The sequence below is a fragment of the Lissotriton helveticus genome, chromosome 3_1 (assembly GCF_964261635.1).
Source record: "Lissotriton helveticus chromosome 3_1, aLisHel1.1, whole genome shotgun sequence".
In the NCBI taxonomy this organism is placed as follows: Eukaryota; Metazoa; Chordata; class Amphibia; order Caudata; family Salamandridae; genus Lissotriton; species Lissotriton helveticus.
Window position 1 is genome coordinate 167,300,967 of NC_136061.1, and position 23,224 is coordinate 167,324,190.

At 48.3% G+C, this 23,224-nt stretch overlaps 1 protein-coding gene across 7 annotated transcripts in view; it reads left to right on the plus strand.

Annotated features, from left to right (window-relative positions):
- The window catches only part of TSPOAP1 (TSPO associated protein 1), a 3,238,928-nt gene that overhangs the window by 126,802 nt on the left and 3,088,902 nt on the right, over window positions 1-23,224 (plus strand). For all 7 annotated transcript variants that reach the window (XR_013608584.1, XR_013608585.1, XM_078679480.1 and 4 more), the window contains exon 2: window positions 6,183-7,411. Coding sequence is in view for 5 of the 7 variants with exons in the window: in XM_078679480.1 (XP_078535606.1) it covers window positions 6,296-7,411 (1,116 nt within the window). In the remaining 2 variants the exon portion in view is untranslated. The remainder of the gene's footprint in view (window positions 1-6,182; window positions 7,412-23,224) is intronic.

A 23,224-nucleotide genomic window follows, 5' to 3' on the forward strand; every position in this document is an offset into this window, starting at 1 on the left:
CCCACCCACACCTGAGCCCACTACATCAGACTCGCCGCCAGCGGATATTGGCGGTTTCCACAATTTAGTGGAGAGAGCGGCCACAAGATTCCATATGACTATGGAATCCCACGAAACAGACTGTTTCTTGTACGACTTTAAAGACCCTGTCAAGAAAACCTCCAGATCAATTCCCATCATTGATCACATTTGGGAACAAGGAAAACAGCTAATGCAGACACCGGCCTTGGTCTCCGCTGTGGTACAAAGGCTCGACAAAAAGTATAAGGCACCGTCGACAGCTCCAGCATGCCTTAATGGCCATCCTAAAACAGATTCCGTGGTTACCCAAGCAGCCCAAAAGAACTCTAGGAATCCATCGTCCCCTTTGTCAGTTCCACCGGACAAGGACGGTAGGAAACTAGACTGAATTGGCAAACGTTTCTCTACTACATCGGCCATGACCGTTAAGGTGGCTAATGCCATCGCGCTGCTAGGCCGTTACAACAGACAACTGTGGGAGGACATTGCACCATACTTCACGGAATTGCCTGATGATCTCAAGGAGGAAGTCCAATCACTCCTTAAAGAAGGCCAAACATCGGCATCAGAGCTCATTGACTGTGCTGTAGAAGTGGCAATGACCAGCTTCAGACTGCTGGCGGGTGCCGCGGTCTTGAGAAGACAAGGCTGGCTGAAAGCCACATCCTTCCGTCAAGAAGTACAAACAAAAGTCCTCGATATGCCCTATGACGGCCAGCACTTATTTGGAGAGAAGATAGACGAGGCCTTACAAACCATCAAAAAGGATACAGATACGGCACGTGCACTGGGCACATTACAATTTCAAAACCAGTCCTTTCGAGGGAGCAGGGGCAGAGGTCAGCCCTCTTACAGAGGATCGTACCAAAACAAGTCCTCCTATTCTTATAGCCAAGGTCGATCGCAGTACCAACAGCGACAACAACCACAGGGCCGCCAGACCTCGTACGGAAGGTCTAACTACAGGGGAAAGTCCCAAAGAAAGGCCACCGGCGGACGCCAATGACCGTTTCCTCCAGCCAGTCCATCTACCATCTCGTTCTTTCAAACTTGGAGGAAAACTGACACACTTCCTCCACAATTGGAGATCAATAACTACAGATCGGTGGGTACTCCAATTGATCCAATTTGGACACTCACTAGAATTCAGCACTATTCCCCCACCAACTCCTCCTCGCCAACTACAACACAGGCATGTACGCTTACTCCTTCAAGAGGTATCTTCCATGTTGAAGAAAGGAGCAATAGAACGAGTCCCTCCTGCTCAAAAAGGGAAGGGATTCTATTCCCGCTTCTTTCTCATACGGAAGAAGGCGAAAACATGGAGGCCCGTTCTAGACCTCAGTGCACTCAATACTTTCTTGAAAAGTCAATTGTTCCGCATGGTGACTATCCAAGAGATATTAGGGTCGCTGGAGGAGGGAGACTTCATGACGTCCTTAGACCTGCAGGATGCGTATTACCATATCCCTATCCACAAACGCCACAGGAAATTCCTCAGATTCTAGGCAAACATTCTTTGCAAGGGGATCGGGCCCAGGCCATGAATGGCTCTAAACACAATGCATGCTGCTTTATAGCGGACACGTAGATGGACCGGGAGCCAATGGAGTACCTGTAACGCGGCCGTGGAAGAGCTGTGGTAGGGGCGGGATAGGGCCAGTTTAGCTGCAAGGTTTTGTACCCTTTGGAGCTTGCCCAGGAGTGTTACCGGGGCTTCCAGAAGTAGTGCGTTGCAGTAGTCGAGTCGACTTAAGATGGTGCTCCGCACTACTTGCGGTCTGGCTTGCTCAGGGAGAAGGGGCAAAACCTTGCGCAACATGTGAATAAGCATCATGCACGTTGAAGTAGTTTTGTTTACGTGCAGGTCCAACTGCAAGTTGGACCCAAAAATGACTCCCAAATTACGCGCCGATAGTGAGGCTGACACTGTGTCTGAGAATGACTGGGGCCAGAAGTCGTTTGGGAGATCTCTAGGAACTCGATCGTTAGAGCAGTGCAGGAGCTCTGTCTTAGTTCCGTTGAACTGTAACGAGTTCGAGCGGAGCCATTCCGCGGTAGCCTGCATGCACCGATGGAAAGTCTCCAGCGGGACTGCATCCTGTCCCTCGAGTGAAAAGACCAGCTGGGTGTCATCCGCATAATTAAATACTTGTCCCACACCGCCGGCTTAAAATGCGCCCTCTGCAGGAGGCATTGACAAGACAGTGGACCCAGAGCACCAGCTCTTTCGAGGATCGCATTGTCATCACTCAGCAGATCAAGAAAGCCTTGCTATGGTGGACGTCGCCCAGGAACCTCTCGCAAGGTCTAACATTCCTGTTGCCTGCAACTCCGCACGTCATAACTACGGATGCCTCCCTCGAGGGATGGGGAGCAGTCCTCCAAGAATTGCAGATCAGTGGCAAATGGGCGGACCAGGAGCGACAGCTACACATCAACCTCCTCGAACTAAGAGCTTTCTTTCTATCTCTACAAGCCTTCCTCCCGCGCATCAGGAACTCCACGGTGCTTGTCAGAACCGACAACACCACAACAATGCATTACCTGAACAAGCAGGGGGGAACGCGTTCGCTAACACTATCTCGCGAATCGCAAAAGATTTGGAACTGGCTTGTGCTCCAAAACATCAATCTCACAGCGGAGTATGTCCCAGGCAAGGACAACCTCATAGCAGACGCTCTGAGCAGACGGGGATCGCTGTCCCACAAGTGGGAACTCGACCAAACAGTGCTGAACCACATCTTTTCAGAATGGGGAAGACCGCAGATAGACCTCTTTGCCACCAGGGAGAATGCCAAATGCCGCAACTTCGCAAGTTGGCATCCCCAATCGCGGTCCCTCGGAAATGCATTTTCCATCGCCTGGCGCAACGTGTTTGCATACGCATTTCCGCCAATTCCCCTGATCCCAAGAGTCCTTCGGAAAATGAAAACGGAACACTGCACCCTGATTCTGATTGCACCGTTCTGGCCGAGGCAGCACTGGTTCACGGACCTTCATCGCCTTTCAGTCCGACCCCCAATCAGACTAAGCCAACATCCGTCTCTTCTCACGATGTCCAAAGGCCAAGTACTTGATCCGAACCTGCACTCACTCAGCTTATCAGCATGGCTCCTGAGTACAGAGAGTTCTACCTTTTACAACTGGCACAATCTGGTCTTGCACATGCTTCTATCAGAGTGCACTTAGCAGCAATCTCCAGGTTTACAAGAACTTCAAAAGGACCCTCTATCTGGTCCCACAGGTTAATAAAACAATTCCTTAAAGGGCTGTACAGGTCCTTTCCTCATCCAAGGAGAGTTCCACCATCATGGCATCTCAACGTGGTGCTCCACCAACTGATGAAGCACCCCTTTGAGCCCATCCATAGGGCTGATATCAAATACATCTCCTGGAAAACAGCCCTCCTACTTGCTCTGACCTCAGCCAGGAGGGTCAGTGAACTGCAGGCTCTGTCCATACAAAGTCCTTTCATGCAGTTCAAGGAAAATAGAGTGATTTTAAGAACTAATCCTCGCTTTATTCCTAAGGTCCCGTCGGACTTCCACCTTAATGAACCCCTGCTGCTCCGTTCATTTTTCCCAAATCCCAGCACTGCAGCAGAAAAATCCCTGCACTCTCTGGATCTAAAAAGGTGTCTCAAGTTTTACCTAGACAAAACAAAGCACTTCAGAAAAACTAATCAGCTTTTCATCGCCTTCAGCAGACCTAGAAAAGGCATGCCACTTTCCAAACAAAGTTTCTCACAATGGATATCTTCTGCAATTGCCTTTTGCCACGACAAGGCCGGACGGCCATTACATTCTAAAGTAAGAGCTCACTCTACAAGAGCTGTGTCCACATCAGCGGCGCTATTCCCTGGAGTGCCGATACTGGACATTTGCAGGGCGGCGACCTGGAAATCGCCGCATACCTTCACCAGGCATTACTGCCTGGATACGGAACTGATGCAGGATGCAGCTGTGGGCCAGGCTGTGCTTCGCCACCTATTCCAGTGAGGTGAGCCTTCCTCCTTCCCACCATCCTTCACTGGTATGCACATTTCTTTACTTACTTCTTGTTACTTGTTGATGGTTATTAGTCGCATGATATGTATTATCTAAGACTGGTTATGTTGTTCCGTCACATATGTGCATAATGTATTGCTTGCTACTCTGATTCAGGCATGTGAATCTATGAAAGACACCCCTAATACTGGATAAGAAATGCGTTACTTACCTGTAACAGCAGTTATCCAGTATTGGTGTCTTTCATAGATTCACATGCAACCCTCCCGCCTCCCCTGGAAGGTCTCACCTCTCTCTCTCTAACATGTATTACGCCTACCTAGTTTGGTGCGTACGAAAATCTGAGAGACTGAGGCTCCTGACAGGAAGGTTCTAGAGGGAGGTGGTAGCTGATTGGCTACCTTCTGGAATTTGGTCCTTTTTACAAAAGGACATAGATAGGCTACTAAGGCAAGGCCCTTAGGCCTACTTTCTCTATGTATGTCTATAGGACATTACTTTTCTATGTGCCGGGGACTCCCGCCTCGACGACGGGGAATGATTCAGGCATGTGAATCTATGAAAGACACCAATACTGGATAACTGCTGTTACAGGTAAGTAACGCATTTCTTTCCCTCACTCCCGGCCATGAAAATACTGCTCCGGACGTCCCAGTGATTGCTTTTCTCTTTCCTTCCTTTATGGTCCCGGCATACCCGCTGAACACCGTGTCTGGAGGACGCTTCCGAAGTTATCATTCTGGCTGCAAGACCTCCCCTGCGTGGCCGCACCACCCTGGAACTCCCTGCTTTTCCCAAGGGCGTCAGAACGGAGCCCGACGAGTTTGCACGGATAAGACTCTCTAGCAGGAGAAGAAAGGCTTACTTAAAAATAAAACCCTCCTTAAAATCGTTACTCCAGGCTTCTGACTCAGTTCCTTCTCCTCCTGACCCTGCCCCGGTACAGGAGTGTTATTTGTTCTGGTATCAGTTTATTATGCTGCAAGTTTGATACCAAACTTCTTAGCATTTAGTAAAGCCAGCATGTAGGTGTGGAGTTTGTAATATTAAACTCCCAGCCCATGCGCTCAATATGGCTTCCCAGCACTTACAATGTCTAAGAATGGACTTAGACACTGTAGGGGCATATTCGTATGCTCCTGTGCACTCACCTGTGGTATAGAGAACGCTGCCTTAGGTCTGTGTGACCTGGTAGAGGTACCTATGCCACAGGCAGTGTTTATGTGCCATGTCGTCTTCTTAAGTTTAATCTGCACCAAAAGACAAAGTCTGCAGTGGTTGTCTATATGTGTTAGGTGAGGGGTCCCTGAGGGTGGCACAATACATGCTGCAGCCCTTAGAGGCCCTCTCTGGTCACAAGGACTTTGGTACCAGGGCCACCTTTTACAAGGAACTTATATGTGGGCCAATTGCGGAAACAAAGCTACAGTTATGGGAAAGAACACAGGCACTGGTAACCTGATTGACAGGGACCAGTGCACATTCAGTCAAAAGTGCATCAGATCTCAGGAAAAAGTGGGGGGTAACCATGAAAAAAGGGGTACTTTCCTACAGACCTTATCGTTGATGATTTCCTTTTGTTGGGCAAAGGAGTCCCCTGCATCCAGTGTGAATCCCAAGTACTTGTAGGTGGATACTCCTTCTATTGGCAGTATATTAAGTAACGACTTGCCCTGTTTGGGGATACACTTCCAAAAGCGAGATAACCTTGGTCTTGTTGAGTTTTAAGGAAATTGCCTCGTGTGTACTCTGTTTGTTTATCAGTCTTTCTAAACCCACTCATGTTTTGCTCATCACCAATAGGCAAGAGGTTGTTTTCAAGGAAAAATTGGCCGGTGTGTACTTGGTTTGTTTATTAGTCTTTGCAAACATGTAGATGTTGTGCTAGGGAGCATGCTACTGCACCTATTCTTTAATTAGTCACTTTGGACTTTATGAAAATGGTATCTGAATGAGAAGGGGTACACAGAATTTTTTCATACTTCGTTTTAATAAATATTGAACTGTTCTCATATTTCAGTTAGAACATAAACAACGTACAGTGCATTCTTAGTGCTAGGTTTTCGTTGTGATGAAATTGGGTATTTTGTTGGGAATTTGTATTTATTGATGCTTGCTTATTAACTTGTCTTTGCATTCCTGACCCCACAGCTGGACTCATGCATGCTGCTAGACTTGCTCCTCTGCATGAATCTGCCTGCTTTCTTCTGCATGCTGCCACTTTTCCCTGCTGATTCTTTCCCAAATGACTTTACTTGATCACGATGAAAGACAGTCCTAACAATTCTCGTTTTTCACCCAAGAAGTCTGATGTCATCCTTCTGGAAGATTGTAGACGAGAAGTTGATCAGCTGAAATTGGAATTGGAAAATGAAAAACTGAAAACGCAGGAGTTCCGCAGGAAGTTTGCGGTAGAAGTGAAGGGGATCAAAGAGGCAGCAGAAAAGGAAAAGCGCAAGTTGGTGGATGATCTACGGTCTAAATGGGAATTGCAGAAGACTCGTGAGTCACAGCAGCTTAAGGATCTTATTGTGCGAGAGCGGGAGGTGGAAATTCGACAGCTGCTGCGCTGGAAGGATGCCGAATTACGTGAGCTCCAGAGTTTTTTGGAGAAGGAGAGGAATGCTGCAGTCAGGCAGGCACGAGACCTTCAGAAACAGCTGGCTGAGGAGTTACTGAACAGGGGCTACTCGAGCAAATCTGGCAATGTCCGTAGGTTGAGTGAAGGAGACCCTGGGGCAGCTGAGTGTCAGTGCAAGTTGCAAGATGTCTTGTCGAAGCTTCGATGGGAGGTCGATGGAGAACAAGCTGCTCGCATCAGGCACCTGAAAGTTGAACTTGATGTGGAGAGAAACCTTTTCCTAAAATATATACTTGAAGGTTCTAAATGGGATTTTACTGCCTTGCTGAAGAGCAAACCAAAGCCACTAACTAGTGTTGTGGGGAAAGTTGATTTGGAAAATACTTCCCTAAATAGCAGAGCTTGCAGACCACGCTCCCTTGAAAGTACAATATCTAAACCTCTCTCCCCGTGCAGCACAGCCTCTAGGCCTCGCTCCCTCGATGCCATTGTGCCTAAGGCGGATTCAACAGATAGTGTTTTGGCTCATCGAGAGCCCCCAGAGAGCATTACAATTGGGGCAGTTTCTCCGAGAACTTCAGGAGCACAGCTGCTGAACTACACAGAAGGTAATAATGATGACTTTTCTGCCTGGATTGTTCTAAGTAAAGATTCTGAGCTTCAGTGTTTGAGCTCTGAACCAGAGCAACTGTCTACTTCACCTGAACTTAAGAGAGACTGGCTGCCTGCTGTAGAAATGTTCTCTGTGAGAAACACCAAGATTTTGGAGAAAAGTCATTGTATAGAGTCGCAGTGGTCGGTGAGTTTTTAAAAAAAAATCTAAATTTAATAGAGCGATTCTCCTTTTGGTAATGAAGAGTGTATTAACTAATGAAGAACATATTGCAAAATGAATAAAAATGTTTTTAAGGAGAGCTTCCTAACAAGTACAATTATTTGCTTTTCTCTTTAGGAAAATCAAGATCTCTTCCATAGTTTAGTTGCTCTCTTGTTCTGCTCTCCATCTACCCAGTTCGCAGCTGTCCCTCCTAAATTTTTGTCACAATATGGGGCCCCTGCCCAAGAGCCACAGGGTTTGGAATTTGTATCCCTCTGGTGTGACTTAGTTCAATGCGCCAACACAAACTAGAAATTCAGCTGGACTGCGACCCGTACACAATCCACTAAGCCATACTATGTGGGTGATGTTTTCTGTGCAAATTAGTACCTCTGTATGAGTTAAGGAAGACCGCAGAAATCCAGATCCTCTTTAGTAAATGAATAGCTCACTAAAAGTAGCATTAAGAATCACTGGATGAAAGTTTCTAAATGTTTGCCTAAAACCCAAATCCAGTGCATAAAATGTCAACGCAACAACACAGAATTTGAAATGAAATGAAACAATGCATAGTGCTACTTCTAAGTGTGGTGCTAAAATGTAAGTAAAAGCAGTAAATAGCAAGTCTATAAATTGAGTTTCTTAAGATTACTTACAGAGCATACCTTTTTCAGTGAGAGCTGTTTAGCTATTTTCTATCACAACCCTTGCCCAGGAATAGTAATCAGTGCCTAGCTGAATGCCACTTACTCCAGTATTGGAACTTTCATAGATTCACATGCTTGAATCATTCCCCGTCGCCGAGATGGGAGTCCCCGGTATACAAAAATAACAATGCAAATTTATTACAAACTAGGCCAGGCCCATTCCAGTTTTGTAACGTATCCACGTCTTTTTGAGAAAGAGACCAAGTAAAACCAACAACCAATCAGATCAGCCTCACCCCTTAGAACCCTCGTGAGAGAACCTAAGACTTTCAGATTTTCTACCACACATTGTGCTACGGAGTCTCCACTGAGCTCTGTTCAGTTATTCCTTATTACTACTTTTCAGAGAGTTCTTCAGCACTTTTTCCAACAGATTACTCTACTTTTTTGGTCTGTTCCCTTTACATCATGACAGACAAGGAGAAAAAGGCCTTTTTAGAGCTTGTGCCACTTGCTCTAAAAAGAGGCTTTATGTGGATGACCCTCATAAAGGTTGCATATATTGCCTGTATCCGGACCACAAGGCAAAGGACAGCAAGGTATGTTGTACCTTTTCTATGAAAACCCTGAGGGACTGTGAGGGGCGTCTCCTGGCTCCAAAAGCTAAAATCCAGAAGAGATCCAGTCTCTAGGGATGACAGTGATGAGGCCTCATCTGCTGCGTTTTTTTAGAAGATCTGAGAAAAGAAGATCATACCCTGCTTCTTCTGAGGAGCGCCCTCAAAAAGCCTTTAAAAAGACCTCTCATGGGTCTGACGGGTGCAGTCCAACTAAATCTACTCACCGAGTTGTAAAGGAGAGGAAGGTACTTACAACAGGAGACAGTGGTGTGAGGAAGTCTGGCTCTGTTCCTCCTCCTTCCCCTCCGGAGGGAAGAAAGGTGTTCAAAAAACCCTCCTCTATTCCTCTTGAGGAGCGATGAGAGAAAAAGTCTCCATTGTCGACGAAGCTGTGGACGACACAGATGACGAAGAAACAGTCATCCACATCGTCGACGCTGAGTGACAAGGACCAGTCTCTTAAACTTTCATCAACTCCGACGACTGGATCATCGCTGAGAGCTTTGGCGGCGTCGATGAAGGCAGTTCCAACTCCATCTACAACGGCAGTGACGACGAAGCTGTTGATGGCGACATCAACAAGGCAAGCAATGACGACGGCAACAAAGACGACGACGGCAGTGACGATGACAGCATCGACGACGACGGTAACTTCGACGGTATCGACGGCATCTACATCGTCGTCGACAACAAAGGAGTTTTCTAAAGATAGAGGGGGAACTAGCATTGACGATGGCAGAGGGGAGAAGATTCCAAAGCTTGGCAGCGGCCACCGAAAAAGCACGACCTCCCCATCTAGATCTTCTAAATCTAGGTACTGCGAGTTTAAGCCGAGTGGATGATCTCAATGTCCTCCCGGGAATATATCGATGAAACAAAGATTTAAGTTGGGAAGGGCCCTTGCAATGTACTGCCTTATAAACTGTAGGAAGGGTCTTGAATGAGATGCGTTCCTTCATCGGGAGCCAATGTAAAGACTGAATACCTTTTCGAGCAGATTGATATTTAGGGATGTTTAAGATCAGTCTTGCAGCTGCATTCTGAACCAGCTGAAGTTTGTTCAGAGATGCACCAGTAATATTAAGGTAGAGGCCATTACAATAATCTAGCCAGGAGGTAATCAGGGCGATAATAGTGGAACAATACAATTCTGGTGGGATAAGTGGAAGGGTTTTTCTGAGGATTTTCAGAATATAAAAACATGTACTCACAGTACGATTGACATGGGCATGGAAAGACAGATTCTTGTCGAAAATTACCCCTACATTTTTGGCCATTTTTACAGGGTCAGGAAGACGTCCACATTCTGTAGGCCACCATGCCTTAGACCAGATGGACATTTGAGGTCTGAAAATCATTACCTCAGTCTTATCTGTGTTGATCTTTAAAAAGTTGCTCTTCATCCAGCAAATAATGTTCAACATGCAAGCATTGAATTTTTCGGCAAGTACCTGCAGGTTGTTGGTGATAGAAACAATAATTTGCGTGTCATCCGCATATGACAACTCCTTACTATCCCTAAGATCTCACCAATTCAGCTAGAAGGGTGACATAGAGATTAAAAAGGGTGGGGCTGAGCGAAGAGCCCTGAGGAACCCCACATGGAAGAGCAAATGCTGTGGATTTAAAGCCAACACAGCTAACTGTATACCTTCAGTCTATGAGAAAAGACTGAAGAAGCTGTAGAGCTCTTCCCGAGACCCCCACTTCTCGCGACCCCCACTTCTCGTATAGGACCATTCTATCAGGGGAGACGGTTTCAAAACCTTCCAATAAGTCCAGCAGAATCAACAACGCCTATCCCCCCTGATCTACCTGAATCTGAATGTGGTTGGAAGCTGCAAAGAGAGCAGATTTTGTGCTGTGGCCAGCACGGAATCCATTCTGGGAGCCATCGAAGATTTCTTGTGCCTCAAAATACTTCACCAGCTGAGTAATAATGGATTTTTCTAGAATTTTTGCCGGAGCCGGACGGAGGGAAATCGGACGGAAGTTCTTTAATTCCAGGGGGCCGGCATTGGGTTTTTTCAGGAGTGGAAGGACGACAGCTTCCTTCCAGATAGTTGGATAGCAGCCAAATGTTAGTATTCCATTGTATACCTTACTCAAAAAGTAGGCAGCCAAATCAGGTGCCATTTTAAGAATAGTAGGTGCACAAGGATCCGAAGGTGCTCCTGATTTTAGGCAGAGTAGGTGATCTTTAATAAGTTGGTTTGGGAAAGGAGCAAAGAGAGCCACGCCATCCTTCCTGGTGATCTGAGAGCACTCCACCGTACTTAATTGGGCCTCAGTATTCCCGACTTCCTCACAATCTGAGGGCCTGTCAGGGAAGGGAGCTAACCTCTGATGAATCTGCAGAACTTTCTCTTGAAAATAGGAAGCTATCCTATCACAGAAATCTTGGGAGGGAGCCATGGGCAGTTGCTGGGGAGGTTCAGAGATTTCCTTAATTACTGTGAACAGCATGATGGATGAATTATTAGCTGTCATTATCCAGCCAGAGAGACAGCGGGATTTAGCTTGGAAGATAGCCTCCTTGTAATTCCGCAGTATAGAGCGCTACATATTTTTCTCCTGCGGGCAAGGATTAATAGGCCATTTACGCTCTTGTCTGCGGCATTCCTGTCTCATAGCCATAAGTTCCTCTGAGAACCATGGGGCAGAGGGTTTACTCCTTTTGATAATGCAGTTCTTGAGGGGGGCAACTATATCTACAACCCTGCTTAACCAATCTCGTTAAGCAGGGCTCTGACTAGGGCAGCCTCCCAGCTAGCAGCAGTGATCTTCAGTTTCCTACAGGAATGGTATCTAGCGGAGGAGCCCACACATTTTTTATGGGCTACCGGGGGGGCAATTATGAATTCGACCAGATAGTGATCCACCCAACTAAGGGGGTGGATAGTCTCAATTGCTAGGTTATCATGATTACTAAAAATGCTATCCAGTGTATGACCAGCAGTATGTGTTGGGGAGCGAACCTGCTGCTCAAACCCCATGGAAGGCATAAGATTAACAAGATGCATAGTATCTATGTCTAGGAGATTTTCCAGCTGGAAATTTAAATCTCCTCGGATCGTATAGTGGGCAGTGGTGGCGAACGGCTCAAAAATGTTACACCATGTCTCCACAAATTTAGTTCGCGGACCAGTCAGACGATAGACCAGAATTCCAGAGAAACCGATGTTTTCTGTCAATTTAATACTAAAAGAGGCCACTTCTAAAATGGTTCCCGGAGCAGATGTAACAGCAAGGAGTGTGCAGACAGAGAAGTCTCTGGCTACCAAAGCTAGCACGCCTCTTCTTCTATCAGGGCGATGCAGTCTAAGTATGGTATAGCCTGGGGGGGATAGCATCTACCAGATCTGGCCCTGAATGGTCTCTGGCCCATGTTTCCGTAAAGAGTAGACAGTCAAGATTGCTAGACTGAATGTTCAGGGCTACTTCAGTTTTATGCTTAATCATGGAGTAGACATTAAGCAATGCCCCCGGAAAGGTATAAGGTCTTTTCTCTGCTATTATCCTGATCTCTGTCTTGTCTTCCACCTCCTGAGTTTTTTTGAGGTGGTTCAGCTGGAGATCCTTACTTCTACCAGGACTTCCATTACACTGGGGGAGGGGCACACCAACCCTACCAGTGACCTCCCAGTTCTTTTTGCTCCTCTCTCGCTGGTTATTGGTGCACAGTTCTAACAATTGTAATCTAGAGTAAGTAGTGGCTTGAGACCCCTCAGATCTGGGGGATAAACGGGCAGCAAGCCTGGCGCCGGCCTTGTGCAGACGGGCGCAGATGGGCTTGCCTTAGGCGCGCCCGCTGTGCACGTCCATTGCACGCTCGAATGCCCTTCTGATTAAATGCCCCTGAACCGGAAATGCACACTAAGCTGGACCGCCACCCTCCACTGGCGTCTGGCTCGAGAAGGTAGTGGACAGAGAAGATGGGCTCTCTCCGCATAATCGGGAAGCCTGTGGCAGACCGTAGAGCCGGGAAAACGTGAGGGACTATTCCTGAGTAGAAGCACTCAGTAGGTAAAATACAGAGACAGTGCAAGAGTAAAGCTTTCAAAGAATCCAGCTAAACAGAGGCGCTGGAGAAGAATGAAGTTGAATGCAATTATCAGTTTTAAAAGACAAAGCACTAAAAACTGTTATCGAAGTTAAAACTCAAGGTGACCCCTCTATTGCCCTCTCACCTCCTGGAAGACGAGGACTCTGATGATGACGGTCCTTTCGGACATACCCATAGCCCTTCAGAACTGCACGTTAAGTGCCAGGAGGAAGATTCTGAAGACGGTTATGAAGAGCAACAGGATTCTGATTCTCCCCAGGACTAACATAGAGGATATCAAGTGGTGATGGTCTGTAAGCCGTCCTCCTTGATTTTGGACTTGCATTTAATGCTATCAGACTATAAACGGAGGTTTCCAACATCAGCGGCAGCTCCGTAACTGGGCTCAGTTCCCATTGGACTACCCTTGCTGCCTCCCCCCAAGATACTTCGGATGATGACCAAGGGGATACGGATCTTCCAGACTCGCATGGTTGGTGGGATGATTAGATTACTCCTTCACCAGTCCCTGTGGAGTCTGCTCCGGGGGATATTGGTGGTTTCCACAATCCGCTGGAAAGGGCGGGAAAGAGGTTTGATCTACCTATGCCTTTGGCACAGACAGTTTCCCATATGATTTTAAGGAGCCCTATAAAAAGACTGTAAGAACCATTCGTCCCAGTGCTTCCTCGATTGGAGAAGAAATATAAAGCACCAGAGAATAGCCCGGCTTGCCTATTGAGTCAGCCAAAACGGAACTCAGTCATATCTCAGGCAGCGCAGCGGAAGTCTGAAAATCCGGCATCTCCTTTAACCACAGCTCCGGACAAGGAAGGCAGGCGCCTGGACAATGCGGGCAAGAGATTCTCCTCTATGTCAGGCCTCCAAGTCAAAGCAGTTAACGCTTTAGCGATTCTGGGCCGCTACGACCGCAAGATTTGGTGTGATCTTTCTCCTTACCTTGATCAACTACCTGAGGACAGTAAAACAGAAGCTAAAAAGATCCTCCTGGAGGGAGAGAGGGCCTCCTCTGAGATTATTTATTGTGCAATGGATATTGCCACAACTGCTTTCGTTCCTTGGCGGGATCAGCGGTCCTATGTCACCAGGGTTGGCTTCGATCTACCTCCTTTAGACCAGAGGTCCAGAACAAAATCAATTTGATGGAGAGGCGCTCTTTGGAAAACATGTGGATGATGCTCTCCAAGACATAAAAAAGGACACAGACACGGCGAAGTCGCTGGGGACGCTTTAATATTGCAAGGTTCCCTTTAGAGGAGCGAGAAGTAGAGGGCTTCTTTCATATAGAGGAGGGTACCAGCAATATATGTACTCCTCTTACACACCTGCTTCACAGTCTTACTGTCCGTAATATAATCAGCGACAAGGTCAGTCAGTGGCCTATTAGAAATCGGCCCCTTGAGGCAGAGCAGGACGTCAGGGGAAGGATTCTTCGAAACGTCAATAGTGGCTTGCAGGCTCTGACTACTGTTCCTAACCCTCATCACACACCTGTAGGGGGCAGGATTTCTCTATACTGCCAAAACTGGCAGCAAATAACATCAGACCATTGGGTGCTCAGCATTGTTCAATTTGGCCACACATTGGAGTTTGTTCATCCTCCTCTTAACACCCCTCCTCGCGCCCACATAACAAAACATCTTCATCTCCTGCGCCTAGAAATCCAACAAATGTTGCTAAAAGGGGCAATAGAACTAGTCCCTTTCTCCCAAAGAGGAAAGGGTTTCTACTCTCGGTTCTTTCTGGTTGGCGCCCAATCCTAGATCTCAGGGAGCTTAATACGTATCTCATAAAGCAGTCGTTCAGAATGAGCTCCTTACAGGACATACTTCGACTTCTAAATTCAGGAGATTTCATGGCCACGTTGGACCTAGAGGACGCATATTTCCACGTCCCCATTCATCCATCGCACAGAAAGTTACTTCGCTTTACAGTAGCCAAGAGGCACTTTCAATTCAAGGTCCTCCCCTTCGGCCTCAGATCGGCCCCAAGAATCTTCCAAAAATTCTGGCTCCGATAGCGGCTTTCCTCAGGCGCCAGGTGTTCCCTTACCTGGACGTCTGGTTGCTAAAAGCCCTCTCCAACACCTCAGCCAGGGATTCAGTGCAGCCTGTACAAAGTTGTTGGAGTCTAGGTCTTACCCTCAACAGGGAGAAGTCAAACTTGTATCCGTCCAAGAACGTCAATTTTCTAGGAGCCATGCTAGACACATCCCTGAACTGGGCATTTCCATCACTTGAAAGGCAAACCAAACTGATGTCTATGACCTGCCTACTCATAAAAAGAAGGTCACTTTCAGTTCGCCTCTACAAGTCCCCTCTGGGATCCATTTCGTCCTGCATTCCTCTAATACCCCATTGCTGGCTACAAATGCGTCCTCTCCAGGAGCAACTAGACTTACAGTAGCATCAGGCGCAAGGATCTTTCGAGGACATAGTCACGGTCACTATACCAATGAGAGAAGCCAACTCATGCAGGATTCACAAGAAGAAAATTTCCCAAGGGGTCTCCTTCTTGGTCACCCCGGCTCCTCAAATAATCACAACAGATGCATCCGTGGAGGGTTGGGGAGCGGTCTTACAGGACCTCCAGATAAGTGATCGATGGCAACAGCATCATCGCCTTTTGCACATCAATCTGCTAGAAGTCAGGGCAATTTGCCTACCCCTACAGGCGTTACTCCAGAGATTAAAAAATTCATCAGTTCTGATAAAAACAGACAATAACACAGCCATGCATTATGTCAACAAACAGGGCGGCACAAGATCTCGTCTATTGTCTGTGGAAGGTCAGTGTATCTGGGAATGGGCGATCCTTCATGGGGACTCTCTGAAAGCAGAGCATCTAACATGGAATCTCAACGAGAGGGCAGATACGCTAAGCAGGCTGTCAGTCTTCCACAAGTGGGAGCTAGACCAGAGAACACTGGATGACGTCTTTCGACTGTGGGGCAAACCGTCCATAGATCTGTTTGCGACACCGTACAACAAGAAATGCTGGTACTTCGCAAGCGGGTATCACCATCTGGGATCCTAGGGGAGTGCATTTTCGATGGCATGGTCAGGCCTCTTTGTCTACGCTTTTCCCCCGTTCCTTTTCTCCCCAGGCTTCTCAGGAAATTAAAGACGGAACCCTGCAAAATGATTCTCATAGCGCCCTCCTGGCCTCACCAGTTCTGGTACACGGAGCTTCTTCTTCTGTCAGTACCGCATCTGTGATTCCTTTGGATCCTTTTAAGAAATTAGTGACTATGTCCCAGGGCCAGATACTGCATCTGGATCCCAAATCCCTGCAATTATCAGCATGGCTCCTGAGCACATAGTTTCTCAACCTAAAGCTGTCTGCAGAATGTAGAGAAACCCTTTCCCAAGCTCATGCTCAGAGTACAAACAAGACATACCGCATGAAGTTGAAAAGATTTTGTCACCGGTACCAAGAATCTAGAGTGCATCCATTCTCTTCTTCGGCACATGAAATCCTGCCTCACATCCTGCGGGCCTGGCTCATGTGTCTATTAAGGTTCACCTTGTGGCCATCTCTCGCTACATGAGAACAACTTCGATCTCTTCTCTTCTCTTTGGTCTGCAAGAATAATTAAACAATTCATTAAGGGGATTTTTCGAGTCTTCCCTCCGATTAAGCCTCCGCCACCACTGTGGCACCTTAACGTGGTCTTGGTTCACCTCCTAAAGCATCCCTTTGAGCCAATCCATAGGACAGACTGGAAATTCCTGTCGTGGAAGGTGGTTCTTCTGCTGACTCTTACTTCGGCTCTAAGGGTTAGCGAATTACAAGCTTTCACTATCCAGGAACCTGTTCTGCAGTTCAAAAATGACACAGTAGTGCTCTGCGAAAACCCGAAGTTCATCCCCAAGGTGCCCTCGGATTTTCACTTAAACCAACCTGTGGTTCTTGAGACTTTTTTCGCTAGACCTGCAACTCCGGCAGAGAGGTCACTTCACTCATTAGACATTCAGCGTTGCTTAAAATTCTATCTCCAAAGGACTAAACACTTTAGGAAGTCACCTCAACTCTTGTGGTTTATTGTGCTCCTCGTAAGGGTTTCCCCCTTTCTAAACAAGGAATTGCATGTTGGATCGCCATCTCTATCCAGTATTGTCATCAATTAGCTGGGAAACCCATACAGGGTAAAGTCTGTGCACACTCCACGAGGGCAGTCTCTTCCTCTACAGACCTATTTGCTCGGGTGCCTATCCGGGACATCTACAGAGCAGCCACTTGGAAGAGTATCCAGATATTACTGCTTGGATTCTTCGACGCAGAGTGAAACTGCAGTGGGACCTGCTTACACACATTGCTATGTTAGCATAAGCTTATTATTATTGCACACAACACTTCATGTAACTGTTTTTGTAAGTTAAAATGCTTGAATTTCTTCACATGAGAATGGTTGTTTATTCACATCCCTAGACTTACACCGTGACCTTAGTCTGTACACTGTGTGCAGAAAGCTTCGAGGTTAAGTAACAATGTATGTTGTGATTAAGGTTGATCGATCCCCGCTCTAGACATAACACGCACACAGCTGCAACCAACTGAAATTCTAGTGCCTTTAAGTGCGAGGCGTGTGGGCTGCTGAATTCATATATTTTGCATAGATCGCCGCCTAGTGTTGGGTCCGGATGATTGCACATTGTTGTCCTGGAAGAGTCTTCGAAGTATCACGAGATAGGTGGCTCCTCCCCTGGACTACAGTGCGCATGGGCATCGACTCCATCCCCAGATTGTTTTTTTCCGCCATTGGGTTCGGATGTGGTTTCGACGTCTCCTTGTCAGAATCGAAAAAACTTACTTCTTTAAGGCCAAAAGGCCTTCGTACCTGCGTCGGTATTGTTCGCGTGCGGTCTCGAGCTTCATCCGACTCTTCGGGTCGGAATTCTGCGGAGTCGACTAACTCTTCGGTCATCGAGGCCCTCTCGTCGCAGCAAGACACCGACGATCTTACTATGGAACGGAGTCCGTTCAAGTTCTGCCCCGTCTGTGGGTCCAAGTACCCACATATCGACGTGCATCCAGTCTGTAACAAATGCCTCTCGCCAGACCACAACGAGGACAGCTGCATGGCCTGCTCAAAGTTCAGGTCAAAGAAAACGCTCAAGCTTCGGCGCGCCTCGAGGCCCGGCGAGCGGCTCCGGCACCCGACGACATATTCGACGACCCCACAGAAGAAGGCCGAAGCAATCATCTTCAGATTTCACCACCGTCGACGGAGGTCGAGGCCGATCCCGGAGAACACATCGAAGGACAGAGCCAAGACCTTGAATACGTCGAGGAGGTAGGGGACGACGAAGAAGTTTATGGGGCCGCGGAAGATAGCTCGGAGGAAGAGCTATGCCCCGAAAGTTACATGATTCAGCCGCAGGTCACGGGATCGCCACTCGGCCTTACCCACGACCCTGACCCGCTGTCCCTGGCCCCGCCTTCTCGCCCGGCCGCGGACACACCAGCGGAGACGCCATTGCGCGTATCGAAACCGAAACCAAAACCTTCGGAATCGACGGCATCAAAGATGGCCGACGTCCCATCGAAAACTAAACCGAAACCTTCGGATTCGACAACACCTAAAATGGCCGACGTACCATCAAACATAACAAAGCCTGCTCCCTCCTCGACTCCGTCGCCCTCCGGCCCTCCGAAGTCGAAGAAAGCTGTCGAGTCGACAGCGCGGCAGAAGGTGGCCATGGACCCGTCCTCGAAGAAGGTCGTCCAGCACGTGTCGAGCACGGTTACGCCGGCAAAGTCCACTAAAGCTGTCAAAGCAAAGTCAGCACAGGACCACCACCCGAAGTCCGGAGGCACTGCGCATCGGCACAAAGACACCAAATCTAAAGCAACGGCATTGGCGCCTACGCCTACAACGGGGGCACGGACCGTTGCAGCCGAAGATTCGTCGGAGGCCAACTCGTCGCCACCGAGGTCCTCCAATAGTGGCAGACATGGGCCATCGGTTACCAAACCCTCTGCTTCATTCACAAAGCAGGTCACTGACTCCCTCAAACGTATTCGGGAGAAGGCTTCAACGTCACCAACTCACACGCCATCGGATCCGAAACCGGTGGACGCACCTGCAAAGCCTTCAAACAAGCTTCTCTACACTCTGCCGCCGAAGGTGGCACCGAAGGCATTTGCACCCAAATCGGTGCCGAAGATCACTGAAACGTCAGAACCTTCGACACAAAGTGGCCGATTGCCTCGGCATCAAGCCTCAGAAGAACACTCTGAGCATTACATCGATGCCGACACCGGGAAATTGACCCTCTATAAACGAAAGATCACTTCCCAACCATTGGAATCCTATGTCATTCCACTGAAAAAGAAAAGGCCGGCACAGGACATTCCTGCCCTTGTTGAACCTATTCAGCCTCCACCAAGGAGGAGTCCATCACCTTCACCCAACCAGTCAGGGGGAGAGGACGATGACCAGGATGAACAGTACAATTTCCCAGCTGACAATGACCCTGATGTACAACAGGACTCATATGACGACACTGGTGACCAGGGAGGCCATCAGGTGGTACAGGACCCACAAGGTTTTGGGGCACTTACATCCCCAACTGAGGATTCAGCGGCTTTTAATGCCTTGATAGAGCGGGCAGCTGCGAATCATGATGTGGACATGCATGCTGACCCGGTGGAAGAAGATTTTTGTTTGACACTTTCTCTGTCTCAGACAGAACAGTTAAGACACTTCCTATGCTGAAAGGTGTCCTTAAGCATGCCCCAGAGATCTTTAAGGAACCTACCAGGGCGAGAGTGGTGAACCCACGTATCGAAAAGAAATACAGACCGGCACCTGGGGACCCTGCATATATTCGGGGACAGTTGCCTCTGGACTCGCTGGTGGTCGCCAATGCCCGAAAAAGGGTGAACTCCCAGACAACGGGTGAAGCTCCTCCCCCAGACAAGGAGTCGAAAGTGCTTGAGGCATCGGCAAAAGGGTGGCTGCGCAGGCTGCCAATATCTGGCGTATATCGAACACACAGGCACTATTGTCACGATATGATAGGGCGCATTACGACACCCTAGAGCAGCTCCTTCAACACCTACCTGATCAGTTTAAGGAGGGAGCCGAAATGCTCATACAGGAGGGAAAGCTCATTTCAAACGCTGCAATAAAGTGTGCACTTGATGTGGCTGATACAGCGGCTAGGGTGATTAACACTAGCGTCATGTTAAGGCGACAGGCATGGCTTCGCATATCCGGCTTTAAGCCTGACATTCAAACAACAATACTCAACCAGCCCGTTAATCCTGACAGACTGTTTGGCCCAGATGTTGACACCACCCTCGAAAAAATTAAAAAAGACAATGAGACAGCTAAGTCCATGGGGGCGCTTCAGTCTCAACAGTTCAGGGGGAGCACTTTTCGTCGCTCAGGTGCACGCGCTGTTACCAGAGGACACTTGGGTCAACAGACACAATTTACGAAAGGTGGCGCACAATCCTCGTACCCCAAACAGGGCAGAGGAGGTTACAGAGGTAATGGTGCCAAGGGCAGAGGCAGAGGAAACAACAACTCCCGTTCCTCTGCCGCCAACAAACAGTGACTCTCTGTCACTGCCCCCGACCATCCAACACCTGTCGGGGGGAGACTCCAGCAGTTCCTGCCAGTCTGGACATCCATCACCAAAGACAGGTGGGTAAGACAGCTTATCCAGTACGGTTATTGTTTGGAGTTGACCTCCACTCCACCCAACATTCCCCCAAGACAACGTCCTATGTCGGCAGAGCACTTGCACTTATTGCAGCAGGAAGTAGTGGTAATGCTGCAAAAAGGCGCAATCGAGCTCGTGCCGGTGGAGGAGGAAGGCACAGGGGTCTATTCCCTGTACTTCCTTATCCCAAAGAAGGACGGATCCCTCAGACCCATTCTGGATCTACGCCCCCTTAACCTGTATATACTGTCAGAACACTTTCACATGCTAACACTGCAACAGATTCTTCCCCTGCTAAACCAAGGGGACTTCCTAGCAACCTTGGACCTCAAGGATGCTTATTTTCACATACCACTCCACCCATCCCACAGAAAATACCTCAGGTTCACCATCCTCAACAGGCATTATCAGTTCAAAGTCCTACCCTTTGGAGTGACCACTGCACCCAGAGTGTTTACAAAGTGTCTGGCGACAGTTGCGGCGCACCTCAGGAGACAGAACATACATGTCTACCCTTACCTAGACGACTGGCTCGTTCAAGCAAAGTCGGAACGGAAGTGCGCCGCAGACATGTCCCACACCATTCACCTCCTTCACAGTCTGGGGTTCTCGCTGAACTACCCAAAGTCGCACCTTCAACCAGCTCATGTGCGGCAGTATCTGGGCGCTACAATAAATACCCTGACTGCTATGGCTCAGCCAAACCCGGTCAGGATCGACAACATTCAGTCGCTGATCCAGAGGTTCAGACCGCAACACTCACTACCAGCGAGAGTGTTCATGCAGTTGATAGGCATGATGGCCTCCTGCATCTTCATAGTCCCGCACGCACGGTTGCATATGCGTCCGCTCCAAGAATGCTTAGCAAATCAGTGGACACAAGCTCGGGGACATCTAACAGACCTAGTGTTGGTGACCGGTCGGGCATACAGCTCTCTGCATTGGTGGAATCCACACAACCTTTGCAAGGGACGACCGTTCCAGGAGCCTGTGCCACAGATTATCCTAACAACGGACGCATCTCTCCAAGGGTGGGGAGCTCATGTGCTCCACTACACGGTGCAGGGACTGTGGACAACTCAGCAACGGAAGTTGCACATCAACTACCTGGAATTGATGGCAATCTTCATGGCGCTCAAGTCCTTCAAAGTACATCTGTGCAACAAAGTCGTGTTGATCCGGACGGACAACATGACAGCCATGTACTACATCCAGAAGCAGGGAGGTACTCACTCGCCACAGCTGTCTCATCTGGCTAAGAGCATGTGGAAGTGGGCCATTCAGAGGAACATTTTCCTCATGGCAGAACACCTCCCGGGCAAGGACAATCAGATGGCGGATCTGCTCAGCAGATACAGCCATCAAATGCATGAGTGGGAGTTACATCCATCAGTACTCCACCCGTACTTCCAGCAATGGGGTCATCCAGAGATAGACCTGTTTGCCACAAGGGAAAACGCAAAATGCCGAAGCTTTGCCGCCAGGTTCCCTCACCCAGAATCGCAAGGGAATGCGATATGGATGAACTGGTCAGGCAGATTTGCGTACGCTTTCCCCCAGCGCCTCTCATTCCGCTGGTGGCAAGAAAGCTAAAGCAACACTCGATGACGCTCATCCTAGTTGCTCCAACGTGGGCACGCCAACCATGGTACACCACATTTCTAGAACTTTCCGTGGTACCGCATCAAAGGCTGCATCTCTCTCCAAGCCTCTTGACGCAGAGCCATGGCGACATTCAGCATCCAGATCCGCAACAGCTCAACCTGGCGATCTGGCTCCTGAGGTCCTAGAGTTTGGCTACCTCAACCTGCATCCTGAATGCATGGACATCATCAGGGAGGCAAGAGCTTGCTATGCAGCAAAATGGAAGCGGTTTGTCATTTACTGTACAGAACACAATATCAACCCGCTGGATGCATCCATTCCTAACATCATCTGCTATTTGTTACATCTTTATAAATGCAATCTAGCATACGCTTCCATTCGGATACACTTATCCGCCATAGCAGCTTATCTCCAGAACAGGCAGCATCTCTCTGTTTTCAGAGTTCCTGCCATTAAAGCCTTCCTGGAGGGACTGAAACGAGTCATTCCTCCGAGAACACCACCAGCTCCAGTGTGGAACCTTAATGTGGTCCTCACTAGGCTGATGGGCCCACCTTTTGAGCCACTGCACTCCTGCGAAATTCAGTTCCTGACATGGAAAGTGGCTTTTCTCATCGCTATTACATCGCTCAGGCGTGTTAGTGAGCTGCAAGCGCTCACGATCCAGGAGCCATTCATACAAATTCATTCAAACAGGGTAGTGCTACGCACTAACCCCAAATTCCTTCAGAAAGTGGTGTCACAGTTTCATATCAACCAAACTATTGACCTGCCCGCATTCTTTCAAAACCCACAAACAGTGGCGGAAAGAATGCTCCATACATTGGACGTTAGGAGGGCGTTGCTGTACTACATTGACAGAACACAACACTTTAGGAAAACACAACAGCGTTTTGTTGCCTTCTCAGCACAGCACAAAGGCAACCCTATTTCCAAAGCAGGAATAGCCAGATGGATTGTTAAGTGCATTCAAATCTGTTATCAAAAAGCTAAACGTACTTTAACAATACCCCCAAGGGCGCACTCCACACGCAAGTTGGGGGCCTCCATGGCCTTCCTGGGGAACATTCCTTTGGAAGACATTTGTAGAGCAGCCACGTGGGCTACACCGCACACATTTACCAAACATTACTGTGTCGATGTGCATTCCAAGCAGCAAGCAGCTGTAGGACAGGCTGTTC